Source organism: Coregonus lavaretus (assembly GCF_964263955.1).
Source record: "Coregonus lavaretus genome assembly, chromosome: 12".
Taxonomy (NCBI): domain Eukaryota; kingdom Metazoa; phylum Chordata; class Actinopteri; order Salmoniformes; family Salmonidae; genus Coregonus; species Coregonus lavaretus.
In genome coordinates this window covers 48,673,191-48,690,822 of record NC_139999.1, presented here as the reverse complement: position 1 = coordinate 48,690,822, position 17,632 = coordinate 48,673,191, and the positions used below count along the sequence as shown (strand labels likewise).

The 17,632-nt window shown below is 45.0% G+C and overlaps 1 protein-coding gene across 1 annotated transcript in view; it reads left to right on the top strand.

The window, feature by feature from the left end:
• Window positions 1-259: 259 nt before the first annotated feature.
• LOC311138870 (plexin-A1-like) overlaps window positions 260-17,632 on the top strand; it is a 183,435-nt gene continuing 166,062 nt past the window's right edge. Inside the window, exons 1-2 of the mRNA XM_084173664.1 lie at window positions 260-1,659; window positions 11,974-12,156. Coding sequence (XP_084029790.1) covers window positions 478-1,659; window positions 11,974-12,156 — 1,365 coding nt within the window. The 5' untranslated portion in view covers window positions 260-477. The remainder of the gene's footprint in view (window positions 1,660-11,973; window positions 12,157-17,632) is intronic.

The window sequence follows — 17,632 nt, the reverse complement described above, 5'->3', positions numbered from 1 at the left end:
GTGACGCGCATTATTCTACCGTGTGTTTTGTAATATGCCTGTAGCTCTCGCTAGCTATCTCCCTTCATAATTGAATGTAGTCACGGATATGCCGTACAGGCCTGAATTTGTGTCATTTATTCATCTGGGGTGGTTGAATGTCGTCTTGACTTTTGTCTAAATTTGGCAGCGTATCTCGTGTGCTTTCAGGTTCCCCGGCTGATGCATAATCAATAGGTAATGTTCCATCGTGACTCATAATGTGTTTTTTGCCTTGCAGGGCTCCCACCAATGCCATTGTGGATGATGCTGTGGATGACAGCTCCGAACGCAGAGAAAAGGACACCGGATCAATAGGAGCTTTTCCCCCCTTCCCTCTGCTATCCATTCTCCTTCCAGGGGAATATAGCTAAACACACACAGAGCCGGACTAGGTGCTGGAGTGAACCCACCTCCCCCATCCCTTCCCCCAGCCTTGCCCTCCCGCAAGTCACAGATATGTGGCCCCTACCAAGGTCACTCGCTGCCCCTCACCTGGGGAACTTGCTCCTTCTTGGGGTGCTGGTCCTCTTGGCAGGCCCGTCACAAACAGGAGGCCAACCCCAGGCCTTCAAAACCTTCTGCCCTACCGATTGGGGACTGACACACCTGGCCATCCACAACAAGACGGGCGAGGTCTATGTCGGCTCGGTCAACTGGATCTTCAAGCTCTCCAGCAACCTCACCAAGTTGCGGAGCCACATGACGGGACCCGTGGTGGACAACGAGAAGTGCTACCCCCCGCCCAGCGTCCAGTCCTGCCCCCACGACCTGGCCCAGACCAGCAATGTCAACAAGCTGCTGCTCATTGACTACGCCCAGAACCGGCTCATCGCCTGCGGGAGCACCTCCCAGGGCATCTGCCAGTTTTTAAGGTTGGACGACCTGTTCAAGCTGGGAGAGCCGCACCACCGTAAGGAGCACTACCTGTCCAGCGTGGCCGAGTCCGGCACCATGTCCGGGGTCATCATCACCTCCCCGCACGGACCTGCCAGCAAGCTCTTCATCGGCACGCCCATCGACGGCAAGTCTGAGTACTTCCCCACGCTCTCCAGCCGCAAGCTGATGGCCAATGAGGAGAACGCCGACATGTTCAGCTTCGTCTACCAGGACGAGTTTGTCTCCTCGCAGCTAAAGATCCCTTCGGACACTCTCAGCAAATTCCCTGCCTTCGACATCTATTACATCTACAGCTTCAGCAGCGAGCAGTTTGTCTACTACCTGACCATGCAGCTGGACACTCAACTCACCTCGCCCGACGCCTCCGGCGAACAGTTCTTCACCTCCAAGATCGTCCGTCTCTGCGTGGACGACCCCAAGTTCTATTCGTACGTGGAGTTCCCAATTGGCTGCACCAAGGATGGTGTGGAGTACCGCCTCGTCCAGGACGCCTACCTCAGCCGGCCCGGGAAGCAGTTGGCCGACTCTTTAGAAATATCAGAAGATGAGGACATCCTGTTCACGGTCTTCTCCCAAGGCCAGAAAAACCGGGCCAAACCGCCCAAGGAGTCGGCCCTGTGCCTGTTCACGCTACGCCGCATCAAGGAGAAGATCAAGGAGCGCATCCAGTCCTGCTACAGGGGAGAGGGAAGGCTGTCACTGCCCTGGTTGCTCAACAAGGAGCTGGCCTGCATCAACTCGGTGAGTCATAACACCACTGATCTCTATCTGATTCTCTGATTCAACTCACTGCCCTTCAATTCTGATATGTCACTCAAATTAAATTCACTTTGATTCCTATTTTTCACCATGCTGTTTTCAGAGAGCATTGAACAAAAGGCCTAAGCTCTAATGGCTAACCTTGTGGTCTCACTGGAGATCTGTCGAACTTGAAGAGACCGTAGTTACAACCACCCTGCAATTGTCAGGGTTTTGCTTCAGACAGTGGTGATGAATACATGGGCCTTCCTCAACACCCCTCTGCCATGATGCTGGCATTTAGCTTTAGTCCCCTTACACTACTTCTGCCTGGGGCCATCTGTAGGCCAGTCGTAATTAGCGAGAGGAAGTGCGAAGCGTCGTGACTCTGAACCCAGTTCCCACTCTTCCTGGAACCACTGAGTGCTTTGATTTAGTCCAACAGAGACCTCATTAGCCCAGTCCCTGGGATTTGTGAAATGTCACTCAAATGAGTCACACAGACACACACACACACAAATTCATTGAGAGAGGGTTGATCGGATGCTGTCTGCAGTACTAGGCCCCTCAGCGAAGACAGAGGCTTGGCTGGGGTTCTCTTACTGATCTACGGTGCATGGCTGTGCATGCTTTAGAGAGCACACAGCCCACACCAGGCTGAGGATACATGAAATACACAGGCCTCAGTCCACATCTCTCTCGCTCTCCTTCACCCTCTCCTTTGCCTTCTCCCTTCTCTCTCGTCTTCTCTCTTCTTCTTCTCTCTCTTCTTCTTCCTCTTCCTCTTCCTCTTCCTCTCCTCTCCCACTCACTTCTTCTTTCTTCCCAGCAGTCATCCCTCTTTCTCTCTCTCTCACTCCCCCTCTAATGTTCCATCTACGGTCTACCTCTACTTCTTATTTTCTTTCTTAGCCTGTCAGCTGGTTTTCTCAATCTCTCTCTTTCTCCCACTTCTCCTTTCATTCATTCCTTTCTTTCCTCTTTTGTGCGTTCTCTCTCTTTCCCCCTCTCTTTCTTTCTTAGTCTCTACCACTCTAATGATTAGTTGTTTGATATAGCGTTCTTATTAAACAGCGGTATGGCCCAGCTTGGCGACAGGTGCTACATGCTAATGAAGGCCCATCTACAGCTGTACATCCTGCACATAATGGACTACAAATGAGTACAGCAGCAGCAACAGCAGGTTACTCTTTATTACAGTTAATTACCAAGAGTGCACAGGTGCTTGAAAGAAAGGGATGTAAAGAGTGGGAAAGAAGGCTGTGAAAAGCCTAGTTGAGTCACGCCGTCTGTCATTTCTAAATCTAGAGAGAGGAAGAGAGAAAAAATAGGGAATTGTGAATGGCCCAGTTGAGGCACTCAGCCGGTCGCCTCACTCCTCCTCAGCTACAGTTGATTTCCTGTCCTCATGTTCGCCCTTTCTTTCTCAACTCCGCTTCTCCCCGTTAGTGTTATTTTGACCGTTTTGGAAATGGGCTATGGTTCTACACGTACTAATGTGTCCTCACAAGAAGCATTTACACAGGATAACTATTATCCAAAGCCGGTTTCCATGTGATCTTCTCTCAAATAACACCCCACAATCTGCTTAATCAGTCACAAACCATACCACACTGACTCATTCTGAATTCCCGCTTTTGAAGCCCACTCGTTGCCACAGCTCCCCGGCCCTGGTGGGAGCGGTGATGTAAGGGCTGCTATGTTCAGCTGATTGGATGGCCCTTGATCCCGTGGCGTCGCCAGGTCAGGCTTGAGGACTCATTGAGTAGAAGTTATCCTGTAAGAACAGGTCTTGGAACAGCTTTCCCCTCCCCACTCTCTTAACCTTAACCATTGAAAACTGACCTTAGTTCAGTGTCTGGGGGTGATTTCGGCCATTGCTCCGTGAGGGGGTAGATGAGGTAAGCAGTTGAAACTGGTGTAGAGCTGCTTGGAGGCAAGGCGGATGGAGGCAGGCAATTGGCCGGCTGAAGGGTACAGCCTATCATGATGAATGGTCTCCCGTACTGTCAGCTCCCCTCATTGCCCCTGTAAATGGACTGGGACGGTGTGTGTGTGAGTGTGTGGAAAGCTCACACAGGTTCACTGTTGCAGATATTTATTATGTAATTTTGTCCTGTATATTGCACACACACAGACACACACAGAGACACACACACACACACACAAACACAGCTAGCCGAGGCGACCTCAACCAGTGGCGATGTTCTCAGGCCCTCATCTCATCTGTCTGAGGTTTATTAGTGATGCTATGACCTTCCACCACTCTGGGAGTAGATCCATAAAAACCATTTCTCCACTGAGAGAGAGAGAGCGAGAGTGAGGGAGCGAGAGAGAGATGGGAAGGGCGAGGAGTAGGGAGGGAGAAATGGAGGGGGAGAGCAAGTGGGTGGAGAATTAGGAGAGGGGGGAAACGATGGAGAGAGGGGAGGGAGAGCAAGTGGGTGGAGGATTGGGAGAGTGGGGGGGTGGGGTGGAGAGGGAAGAAATAGAGAGCTAGAGCGAACGGGAGAGAGACAGAAATAGTGAGTTAGAGAGAAATGAAAAGAGAAAGCTAGAGAATGCTAGCTAGCTACAGAAAGCCTGTGCTGGCCATGTGTCTGCTAGTGCCATCAGCAACAGAGCAGGAGGAGATGATTGAACGCATGCTCCAGCACTAATAATATTGGTGTCAGTCACCCTGGCGCTGGGCTGTCACCGTCACTGCTGCGCATTTCAATCATACGCGGCTTTTCACGGGGAGGCGCTTTCTACCGCTGCCCCTGACCCTCCGCGCCAGCTGGTGGCTGGTAGTATCCCAGATAACGCTCACCATCTTCAGGTGACATCTTGACATTCACGCCTTCAGGAAGTGAATAGGAGGAGAATAGAATAGTGGAGGATATCCATTAGTATTGGCGCTGTAGTGATTTCAGTGTGTGTGTGTGTGTTTGGTGGGGTGTGTGTGTATGCGTGCGTAGTGTTTGTTGGGGATGGTTGTGTGTGTGTTGGGGGGATGGGGGGGGGGGGGGGGGGGGCTTGAGTGTGTGTGTAGGCTCTCATGAAGTCTGTAATAGACAAACAATACAAGTCTACAACGATCACAACCGTTCCTTAGGTCTAGCCCACATCTCTATTTCTCCCTCTCTCGCTCTCTCTTTCTCATTGCTCTCTCGCCCTATTTCTCTCTCTCTCACTCTCTCACTCTCTCACTCACTATTGGCTAAGATGGCGGCGACGGATTGCTAGTGTTTTTTTCGAGTTTTTCTCAAATTTAATAACAACGTTTGTTTCGTGCATTACTTCATACACCTGTGTAGAACTATTGGAATATGAGTCTCTGGGTACTCACCGTCCACCTGACCTTCCTGAATTCCCGGAGATGGTAGAACAATGGTCTAGCTTCTTCGGTGAGGCGCCGGGATTCCTACCGGAGAGTAGGAAACGAAGACGGAGAGGCCGCCGTGGGGGGATCTTAGTGAGATTGAGACGCCTGGTGACCCGTACTAAGCAGGACGCGTGTGGTAAACTATGCAGGATGCCTACTCACAGCATTATTGAACTCAACTGGTATCTCTTCAAACTAAGAGCGGATGTGTATCTCCTACTCTCCCCATGCATCTAGCCTCTGGAGTTTGATAGTGTTGCAGATTTGCCTTTTTATCTGTTAAACTACTTCCGTCCTGCCTCCACTCCTTAGAGCCCATACAAAAGACTAGGACTGTGTCCTAAATGGCCCCCAATTCCTTATATAGAGCACTACTCTTGACAAGGGCTGGTTAAAAGTCGTGCACTACATAGGGAGTAGAGTTGCATTTGGGCCGTAATTAGGAGACGCCACTGCTACACAGACCTACATTAAGATAGGCCTAGATACTGAAGGCTTTGTTGGGGCTAATGCTATCCGCTAATAGCGTTATTCAATTTCATAACTTTGCTTATTCCATACAGGGGGAAATACAATTTAATTGAGTTTACGCAAGTCAAGTTAAATAACGCTGCAATATCAGATTCAAAATCAACTATGTGTTCAGATACTACATTTCAAACACTTAATCTGTGCTTGATTGAGCTTGACTCGCGCAATAGAAATTCCCCCCCAAAATCTGGAACTCCAGGCAGGCTAAAGCAAATGCTAAAAGATACAAAATAGTATTTGAACTCAGGTCTGGAAGGGCTATGTTCTTCCAAAACGATATTTGCTAAGTTTCAACTCAAGCAAGGCCAACTAATAACCTTATTAAATATATTTGCCTTAGCGATTCTGAGCGGTAATTACGATAAATGTAAAACACAGGACTATCCCCCTTCCCTTTATCAGAATGTGACGGTAAACGCACATAGCTCATTAAACATGACTAATTGGGACGACGGCAGTGACGACCACCGGATGGATGATTCTTAGTTAATTGAGCGACGTAATGAGCTGAGGTGTGAGAATTACTGGTTTGAACCTATTATATAAGATACTAATGTACTAATATTAGACATTTTTGTGTATTGGGTTAGAATGACGGCCAAACCAAGCACTCCATTGGAGAAGTGTGTGTGTCTACCTGTGTGTGTGTGTTTGCGTATCAGTGTTTCTCCTAGAATTGTCAGTGGCGATGGTGGGGGGGTTGTAGAACGACTGTGAGAAGTTAAATTCTGGTGTCTTTTTAAAATTACATTTTTAATTCATGTTGACACCATCTGAAATATAAGTGATGGGAGCCACTGCACTGTAGGGAGATGATGAGGAGCCACTGCTTACTCTGTTTGCTTAAAACATAAGTTGTAATTGTCACTCTGACCTTAAAGGGATAGTGCGATAATTTGGCAATTAAGGATACCATTTTTATGTCTCTGCGTGCCGTTTGAAGGAAGTTGAAGGTAGTTTTGCCAAAAATGTATTGGAGTGGCGGCAATGATTTATAATCTCTCTCTCTCTGTCTCTGTCTCTCTGTCTCTCTGTCTCTCTGTCTCTCTGTCTCTCTCTCTCTCTCTCTCTCAATTTGTCTCTCTCTATGTCTCTCTCTCTCTCTCTCTGTCTCTCTCTCTGTCTCTCTCTATGTCTCTGTCTCTCTCTCTATGTCTCTCTCTATGTCTCTGTCTCTCTCTCTCTCTCTCTCTCTCTCTCTCTCTCTCTCTCTCTCTATGTCTCTCTCTATGTCTCTCTCTATGTCTCTCTCTCTCTCTCTCTCTGTCTCTCTCTGTCTCTGTCTCTCTCTCTCTCTGTCTCTCTCTCTGTCTCTCTGTCTCTGTCTCTCTCTCTCTCGCTCTCTCTCTCTGTCTCTCTCTCTCTCTCTCTCTCTCTCTCTCTCTCTCTCTCTCTCTCTCTCTCTCTCTCTCTCTCTCTCTCTCTCTCTCTGTCTCTCTCTCTCTCTGTCTCTCTCTCTCTCTCCATCTCTCCCCCACCCCCCTATCTTCTCTCCCTCTCTCGCTGGCCTTTTTAGCTCACAAATCTCCATCCCGGACCCCATGCTAATGATACTAATTGCCAGTGTAATTATTTATTGATCCCTGTGAGTGTTTTGTGTTTCAAGTTTCAAAGTGTACTTGTCACGTGCACGGGATACAGCAGGTGTAAAACAGTACAGTGAAATGCGTTCTTCCAAACTCTTTCCCAATAATGCAGTAATACATGTAATAATATAGAGAAGAAAACACAAGAAATACGAGAGAAAACCCCCACAAGAATGATATACTGGATTGATTGAGGTAGATATGTACATGTAAAAAGTGACTGGTAGCAGGATAAATATGAATGGTAATCATAATTTTCAACCACAAAAATATAAACGCAACATGTAAAGTGTTGATCCCATGTTTCATGAACTGCGATAAAAGATCCCAGAAATGTTCTATAGGCACAAAAAGCTTAATTCTCTCAGATTTTGTGCACGAATTTGTTAATATCCCTGTTAGTGAGCATTCCCAATTTAGGGAGGAGAGAGACTGTTAGGCTTGGAAGAGTGCGTGTGTGTGTGTGTGCGTGTGTGTGTGTGTGTGTGCGTGCACGCACGCACGCACGTGACCTGATGGTCAGGAGAGCAGTTTTCCAGTGGAAAACTACAGCCCGCCTAAAGAGGGGTGGGATTTTTCCTCTGACGTGTGCGTATAAAAATATTGTACGACTATTTTGTTTCAGAACGTTCTCATGAATAAAGCCTGATGATTGTATGCTGGGCTGCTTGGTCTGATTATTAGAGATTTACAACCTCTGGGATGCAGACTGAGTAATACGTTCATTTTTGAAACATTGAGATAGAAATTCTCGTAACATGACTTTAACTATCACTTAGGCCTAGTCAGAGATACATGTTGAAAGTGTTTTTTACACTTTTGGGAAGCTGATACCTGAAATATTGACTGTAGTGCCAATTCTTGCTGCCTTCACAGTGGAAAATAAACAGTATTTCTTACAAGACTGAAACACAACACAATACCTAGCTGTGCATTTAAATACGATTCAAGGCTTGTCCAAGGGCCACTCGTTACAAGTAGGAACAACCAATCACACTCCCATCTCCACATTGCTCGTTGCCATGGCGTTATAGGCCTATCTGACGTGAGAGATTGGCCCCCTGAGAGATTTTACAGTTGGCTTGTAATGACCGGTATTCTAAAACAACTGTGTGTGTTTGTGTTAGTCATTCTAGGCACTGTGTGTTTGTGTGTGAAACGTGCACATACGTGTGTGTGTGTGTGGCGCTAGGTGCACCTGCATCGTTGTGTGTGTGTGTGTATGCCCTATGTCCCCCCCCTGTGACTAAGCCGTGATATGTGACAGTGCTTGACTGTGGGCTGTAGGTCAGGAGATCCCAGTGGGATTTCCCCTGGCCTGTCTGTCACACTGGTGATGAGTCAGCGCACGACACACATACTATACACTTTGCTATTGGAAGTACAGCTCACGAGTAGGACATGTTCCATGAAGCTTTGGACGTTGGTGTCAGTGCCTAACCCAAGTGCTTTAAATTTGCATTTGGAAAAGCGCTGTATAAAATCCAATTAGTTTTAAAAAGTGCTACAGACACAGTTGGGCAAATAGTAGAGGGACAGACCGAGATGCGCGCACAAATGTTTTTATTTACTTTGAGAGGAGTCTCTTTCTCTTTAAGAGACTCCAGCGATGTCTCCTTAAGCTCAGCTGGGATTCTGGGTAATTTATGAGCGAGAAAGGCGGAGAGGGTAATAGGTGCAGAGAGAGTGAGACTGAGTGAGACAGAGAGCAGGCATACAGGCAGGTAGCACACACACACACACACACACACACACACACACACAGAGAGAAGCCCAGTGGAATGTATGAATAGTTTGTGCTGTGAAATGCCAGGCTGTTTTGGTGTATGTGTGGAATGTGGCAGCGTGTGTTTAGTTACGCCCTCGCTTGTGTGTGTTTATTTATAGAGCAGGACCTCTGTCTATATATGTGTGTGTGGACTTGACCACTCACAGAATCAGACCGTTGTGTATCCATGCATGATGCATACTCATACATGTATAAATGTATGAACGCACATTTAATGAATAGGGGGAGGGGCAGATATTCGTTTTTATTTCTAATTTATTAGTTTTAAAATTTTTCTTTGAAATTCAGTTTAGTTTCAAGTAGTTTCCAGACCTGATTTACTCGTTTTTATTCAGTTGTAGTTTTAATAAAACAATTCTATTTAGTTTAGTTTTATATTATTTAGTGTTAGGGATAGAAGTAGCCTGTGCCTGGGAGGATGGAGACATTTGTGTTGTATAGTTTTTGTGTTTTTTGGGATGACACTTCTTGCCACTGGGGGGCAGTAATGCATAAAGTGATGGGTCAGCTCATAGGTTAGGTTTACTTGACTTGGATTTAAAAGGATTAGCGCCTAGACTCGCAAAATAAATATGGTGGAAGGAAACTCTCTTGACCGACCACTGGTGATTTTCATCTGAATGTCAAACAAATCACTTCAAAAATTAGGTTACGTGACCAGACCGCATCCGATACATGGGCTACGCTTACATTTCCTCTGCCTCAACAACGATGGCAGTATTATCAGCAGCACCTGTATTTTTATAAATACATGTGTTAACTTAGGTAATTTTTCTGTTAAAGTTTAATATTTGTATTTTCTCTGCCTGGCTCTGAAAGCGCCTCATTGTTTAAGCTGAGAAATTCTATTAAAAAAAAAAGATTACTAGTATTATTGTTATGAGGCCTGAGGCAATTTCCTCTTCTGCCTAATGGTAAGTCTGTCACTGGTCCCGCTCAGACTGTTTAACATTGAAAAAAATGTGTCAGTTTCTGTCTAACGGCTAGGCTCTACCATAGACACCAATGCATTATCAGCTGGGTCTGGTCTGCTTGGTTCATTGACTGTATATGAACCAGAAAAAATGAGGGAGTGGGATGTCTCGCTTCCTCTTCCGTGTTTGGTTTAGCTCGCCGTTTGGCTAGGCTAACTTCACTGTTAGCAAGTGATTGATAGTGATGCATAAGGCCTATTTGAAACATTGCCATCACCTGGCAGCATTTACCCACCAGATTTAAGAAACTTGAAAACCCCATTTGAAGAAGAAAAATCTTGAAAACCCCATTCGATTTTTGCCCCAAGTTTTTTTTCTTTTCTTTTTCGGAACATAATTCATTATGGTTTTTATTTTAGTTAGTTTTGGAGTCAAAGATAATAGCATCAGTATAGTTTTAGTTTTTCGAACGGCTTTGTTAATAATTTTTTCATGATTAGTTTTAGTTTTCTTTTCAGTTTTAGTTTACTATAATAACCTTGGTGTGTGCGCACACATGTGCATAATTAAGCAGTAAGGCCCGAGGGGGTGTGGTATATGGTCAATATACCACGGCTAGGGCTTTTCTAATGCACAACGAAACGCGTAGTGCCTGGATACAGCCCTTAGTCGTAGTTTGTTGGCCATATGTACCACGAACCCCTGAGGTGTCTTGTTGCTGTTATAAACTGGTTACCAACGTAATTAGAGCACCATTTTTTTTTTTTGGGGGGGGTAATACCCGTGGTATACGGTCTGATATACCACGTCTGTCAGCCAATCAGCATTCAGGACTCGAACCACCCAGTTTTATAATTTGAAAATATACCGTCCAGTGTAGGTTAGCCACCACAGTAAGTGTGTCTTCTTCTTGTAGGCTATAGGTCAGCTTTCAAACCCAGAAGAATACCATTACTCTTCACTACCCAGTAGAACTCTGGTGTGTGTCCCAAATGGCACCCTGTTCCCTATATAATAGTGCACTACATTTGACCAAGGGGCCAATGGGCTCTGGTCAAAAGTAGTGCATTATATAAGGAATAGGGTGCCATTTGGGACGTAACCGCTGTCTCTGTGTACTATGTACTGTATCTTAACCCTTTCAAATCCACCCCCGTGATGGATTAACCCTTCAAGGTCCTTCTCTCCAGGCTCTGGTGTCGTGGGGCTACCGTGTGTCTGACTAAGTGCCCGACTCAAATTCAGATTGATGGAGACTAGCTTGCACTTCTCTCATGACTGGGTTGAAAATGGCCCCTGTGGGCATCTGGAGAAGGATCGGTAGGATTGTAGTGGAGTGAAGTGTGTGTGTGTATAGTCGGTTTTGTCCAGATGGGAGACTGGCCAAGGCCATTAGTGAATAAAAAGACTGTTGTTTCAGGTAATGGCTCAGTGGACATGTGGACACACACAAACACACTCCTCTACAATCCTCCCAATCCTTCTCCAGATACCCATTGCGAGTCGCGGAAGGTTCCCGTAAACCAGCAATCCCTCTCTCTCCACTGGGCTGCAGGGGGAACAAGGGGTCTTTGTTAACTGAATTGATATCCAGCTGGCTGTCCCTTCCTGTCTCTCCCTGCTTTTCTTCCCGCTGTGAGATGGATAGATTAAGAGAGAAAGATGCAGAGTTAAAGAGGTGGAGGGGGGGAGGAATGGAGGGAGAGAGAAAGGGGGATATTAATGCGTAGAGTTACTGTACTCGTCCACTGTAGTTCTTGGCCAAGGGATGGTTTGGAAGTGGGAGGGGGAGGGAGCGGGAGTGAAAGAAAGTAGAAAAGGGAGAAACGGGATATTAACGAGAGTCGTGTTGCAAGAAATTTAGGCAGATGGTGAGGAACCTGAGGGAGAGAGGAAGAGATAACTGTTCTCTTCTGTGGATCAATCAGATGTAGTAATAAGACTTTGGATTACACCACCATTTACACACTCATGTTCACGTTAGCAAACTGCATATCTGTTGGGACACTTTCCTTTATCTTTCTGTAACTGCAACTGTGCTCTGATATTGTACTGTATAAAACGCGGCTAACTCAAGGCTAGACCCACTGTTATGCCGTCTCTCCTAACGCTTCTCTCTCTCTCGTTCAGCCTCTTCAGATCGACGACAACTTCTGCGGCCAGGACTTTAACCAGCCGCTGGGTGGGACCAGCACTATAGAAGGGATACCGCTCTTCATCGACAAGGATGACGGCATGACCTCGGTGGCCGCCTACGATTATCGTGGCAACACTGTGGCCTTCGCCGGCACGCGCAACGGCAGGGTAAAGAAGGTATGAATCAAAACGATGGAGGGAGAACAACTCTTTCTGTCGCAAAGGAGTTTAGCATTTTTGGGGTGTTATTGCATTGTATTCATGGTCTTTGTTGATCAGTCTTGTCATGGCAGATTGGAATTTTGGTGTTGTGTATTTCTGTATGCAGGAAGTTATTGCTTAGTTCTCATAACCTTTAAGGGGATATCATAGGCTGTGTCAGGAATGGCATTATATAGAGCCCTATATGGCTCTGGCAAATAGTAGTGCACTACATAGGAAAGGAAATAGGGTGGCATTTACATTTAAGCCCTCGTAGCTGGGATCTGATTTAGCCATTGGGGCTTGTTTAGTTCATAAAACCTTACTACGATGCATCACATCCATTTACTCTGACTTGTGTCTTTAACATCCTGAAGACCATGCAGGTCATCAATCAAATCTCCATGCATTTTGAAATGGCCACTCAGACAACAGGTGGTGAATATAATAATAATAATAATATGCCATTTAGCAGACGCTTTTATCCAAAGCGACTTACAGTCATGCGTGCATACATTTTTTGTGTATGGGTGGTCCCGGGGATCGAACCCACTACCTTGGCGTTACAAGCGCCGTGCTCTACCAGCTGAGCTACAGAGGACCACTATCAATTGACTGTGGTCGTAAAGTTTAATAGACACAGTAAATAGGCCTAGCCTATAGTGTGAAATGGAAATGGATAGAGTGGTCTATTAAAGGTCGTGGGGTTTGGTTCCTGCGGTGGTCATAAACTGGATATTAGGCTGATATGTGTTAACTGTTAGTGGCTTTGAATGAAAGCTGAATGTTGTCTGGATGTTAACCCCCAGAATCTTTGGTGAACATCCCAAGCAGGCTGTTGTTGTTGGTGTGAGTTTGTGTGTGTTCTTATTGATGTTATCTCAGTATTAGTACGTACACAGTGTGCATGTTGACTGTGTGTTTGGTGAGTGTTCGTTATGGCTTGTCATACACATTTGCATGTGGGAGTGTGTATAAGCCTACTGTGTGTGTGTGTCTATTGCGGACAGGGCACTCAGGGTAGATAGGAGCTCATTGTAATTCACCCAGTTACCTTCTGTTCCGCTCAAGACATTGAGTCACCATTATGAAAATACATTATAATCTGTGGGTTTGCTCGCACGTGTGGATTTCTTTGTCTGAATGTGTAGTGTGTGTGACCGCACAGTGCAATGTTGACTTAGATTCAGCACTGTGCATTTATCAAAGTGACATCGACCCATTCAGTTATTTTGGGAACAGTGTTATTTTTTGTGTGAGATGTGTGTTGGTGTGTAGAAGGAGAGAACAAGGTTGTTATTACATGCAGGTAACTGCCAAAATAAAGGAAACACCAACATAAAGTGTCTTAATAGGTCATTGGGCCACCACGAGCCACCAGAACAGCTCCAATGCTCCTTGGCATAGATTCTACAAGTGTCTGGAACTCTAGTGTAGGGATGTGACACCATTCTTCCAAAAATAAATTTCATAATTTGATGTTTTGTTGATGGTGGTGGAAAACACTGTCTCAGGCGCCGCTCAAGAATCTCCCATAAGTGTTCAATTGGGTTGAGATCTGGTGACTGACACACACACACACACACATACACACACACACACCCTTTAAACCCACTATGCTCCTTTGAGACCCCTCTTTAAAAGTCACTGAGATCTCAAACACTCAAGAGCATACGTCATCACACATCACGCAACAAACGTCATCAGAGCGCACAGCAGGTCAGTGTACTGTCTACACTCGGCCTGTTGTTTTTATGAAATCGTTTTCAACAACAACATCTTGAACCATTGGAAGTTCTGATATATGAGGAGAACTGGGTGAAAGTGTTGTGGTCAGATGAGACCAACATTGAGCTATTTGGCATCAACTCAACTCGCCGTGTTTGGAGGAGGAGGAATGCTGCCTATGACCCCAAGAACACCATCCCCACCGTCAAACAGGGAGGTTGGAAACATTATGCTTTGGGGGTGTTTTTCTGCTAAGGGGACAGGACAACTTCACCGCATCAAAGGGACGATGGACGGGGCCATGTACCGTCAAATCTTGGGTGAGAACCTCCTTCCCTCAGCCAGGGCATTGAAAATGGGTCGTGGATGGGTATTCCAGCATGACAATGACCAAAACACACGGCCAAGGCAACAAAGGAGTGGCTCAAGAAGAAGCACATTAAGGTCCTGGAGTGGCCTAGCCAGTCTCCAGACCTTAATCCCATAGAAAATCTGTGGAGGGAGCTGAAGGTTCGAGTTGCCAAACGTCAGCCTCGAAACCTTAATGACTTGGAGAAGATCTGCAAAGAGGAGTGGGACAAAATCCCTCCTGAGATGTGTGCAAACCTGGTGGCCAACTACAAGAAATGTCTGACCTCTGTGATTGCCAACAAGGGTTCTGCCACCAAGTACTAAGTCATGTTTTGCATAGGTTGTCAAATACTTATTTCCCTCATTAAAATGCAAAATGCGTTTTTCTGGATGTTTTTGTTGTTATTCTCTCTCTCTCACTGTTCAAATAAACCTACCATTAAAATTATAGACAGATCATTTCTTTGTCAGTGGGCAAACGTACAAAATCAGCAGGGGATCAAATACTTTTTTCCCTCACTGTATGTGCGGTGCCCAAAAACTAATATTTCATTCAAAATATTCACAAAAATCAAACCTTTAATTGAAATAAAATGATTGATGTGAAATAAATGAAATACATATTTTTTTCCGAAAACATCTGTGCCATAATTATTGGCACCCCTAGAAATTCTTATGAGTAAAATCTAACTGAAGTATATTCCCATTCATATTTTATGTTTTTAGTTCACCTGAGTGAATAGGAACACTTAAGTGGTAAGCCATGACTTCCTGTTTCACTGGGGTATAAATATGAGGTGACACACAGGCCAAGTTCCCATAGTCATCCATCACTATGGGAAAGACCAGAGAATACGGTAATGATGTGCGACAAAAGGTTGTTGAGCTACATAAATCAGTAAATGGCTATAAGAAAATAGCTCAACGGTTGAAAATGCCCATTTCCACTATCAGGGCAATAATTAAAAAGTTTAAAGCAACTGGAGATGTTAACAATCGGCCTGGAAGAGGACGTGTGTCTATATTGACCCCACACACAGTGAGGACGATGGTTCGATGGCCAAAAAATCTCCAAGATTCACAGCTGGAGAATTGCAGACATTAGTTGGTTCTTGGGGTCAGAAAGTCTTCAAAACTACGATCAGACGCCACCTACATAACCAAAAGTTGTTTGGGAGGGTTGCCATAAAAATGCCTTTGCTGTCATCAAACTCAAGCACCTACAGTTTGCCAAACGTTAATGGGACCGGGTTCTATGGTCAGATGAGACCAAAATAGAGCTATGGAAACAAACACCAGAGGTGGGTTTGGCGTAGACCGAAAGATAGCCATGCAGAAAAGTACCTCATCTCCACTGTGAAGCATGGTGGTGGATCTTTGATGTTGTGGGGCTGTTTTCTTCCAAAGGCCCTGGACAACTTGTTAGTATACATGGTATCGTGGACTCCATCAAGTACCAGCAGATATTAAATCAAAACCTGACTGCCTCTGCTAGGAAGCTTAAACTGGGCCGTAGTTGGATCTTCCAGCAGGACAATGCTCCAAAGCACACCTCAAAATCAACACAAAAATAGTTCACTGACCACAGAATCAAGGTTTTGCCATGGCCATCCCAGTCCCCTGACATAAACCCCATAGAAAACCTGTGGGATGAGCTGAAGAGGAGAGTCCACAAGCGTGGACCTCGGAATCTGAAGGATCTGTTATCTTGGCCAAGGGAGGTTGCACAAAGAATTGAATGAAGGGGTGCCAATAATTGTGGCACACATATGTTTTATGATGATGTATTTTTTCTTTAAATTATTGTACTTCAGTTAAAGGTTAGATTTTTGTGAATATTTTGAATGAAAGACCAAGATGATAAACAATAAAGAACATTTTCACAGCCTGTTTTGCTCATATTTACCAAGGGTGCCAATATTAGTGGAGGGCACTGTACGCTGACGACTTAACAGTATACACGTTGGCTGCAACAGTAAACAAAATAACTGAGACTCTTAACATAGAGCTCCAGTCAGTTTTAGAATGGGTAACTAGCAATAGGCTGATGCTAAATATCAAACATTTTTGGGGGACAAATCACGCGCTCAATGCTAAACCTCGTTTAGATCTATTATTGAATAATGTGGCTATTGAGCAAGTTGAGGAGACTAAACTGCTGGGTGTGTATCCCTAGATAGCAAGCTGTCATGGTCAAAACATATAGACTCAATGGCTGCTAAAATGGGAAGAGGTCTGTCCATGATAGGGTGTTGCTCTGCCTTCTTGACATCTGTCGACCAGACAGGTCCTACAGGCCCTAGTTTAGTCGCACCTGGACTACTGCCCAGCTGTGTGGTCATGTGTGGCAAAGAAGGACATAGGTAAATTGCAGTTGGTCCAGAACAAAGCAGCACTTATCACACTTCGATGTACAGGGAGGGAAAGTGTCAGTAACATGCATGTCAGTCTCTCCTGGCTCAAAGTTGACTGCATCACTATTGGTCTTTGTGCGAGGTATTGATGTGTTAAAGGTACCGAACTGTCTGTTCAAGCAGTTGGCACACAGTTCGAACACTCATCAGGACAACACAAGACATGCAGCCAAAGGTCTGTTCACAGTTCCCAGGTACAGAAAAGAGGCTGGGAAACGCACTGTATTGAATAGCGCCATGACTACATGGAACTCACTGCCAACCCAGGTAACTCAAGCTAGCAATAAAACCAGTTTAAAAAAAAAAACTGATAAAATAACACCTTACTGCACAAAGGAGACTGTGAAGAGACTCAGCCATTTTATATATCTCGTATTGTAATTTGCACTGTACTATGTATTAGACCTAGATATTGTTTGTATGTTCTGATATGTGAATTTTTAAATGTATGTATTTCAGTCCATGACTAATAATGTTCTGTACTATGTATCATTTCATGTTGACCCCAGGAAGAGTAGCTGATGCTTTTGCAGCAGCTAATGTGGATAAATACCAAATAAATACCAAAAATCTCTTCTCGCCATGGTAGCCAAAATAGTGGACAACTGGGCATTTTTATACATGACCTTAAGAATGATATAATGTTAATTGCTTAATTAACCTGTGTTCAAGCACCTGCTTTTAATATACTTTGTATCCCTCATTTACTCAAGTGTTTCCTTTATTTTAGCAGTTACTTATTTGTGTGCTCACGCCTGCGTCAAGACAAAAATAAAATTGGTGTGCAAGAAGTCACCACATCCGTCATCTGCCTGCCTTCTTCTCTCCTAGTGAGAGAGAGAAACACAAATGTTTTATTCTGACAAGACTCTTTGGTGCTATTAATAAACCCATTATTAATAGGCTTTTAATCTCAACTACTAGTTCACCATATGCTGTTTGTGTGTGTGGTTGTGTGT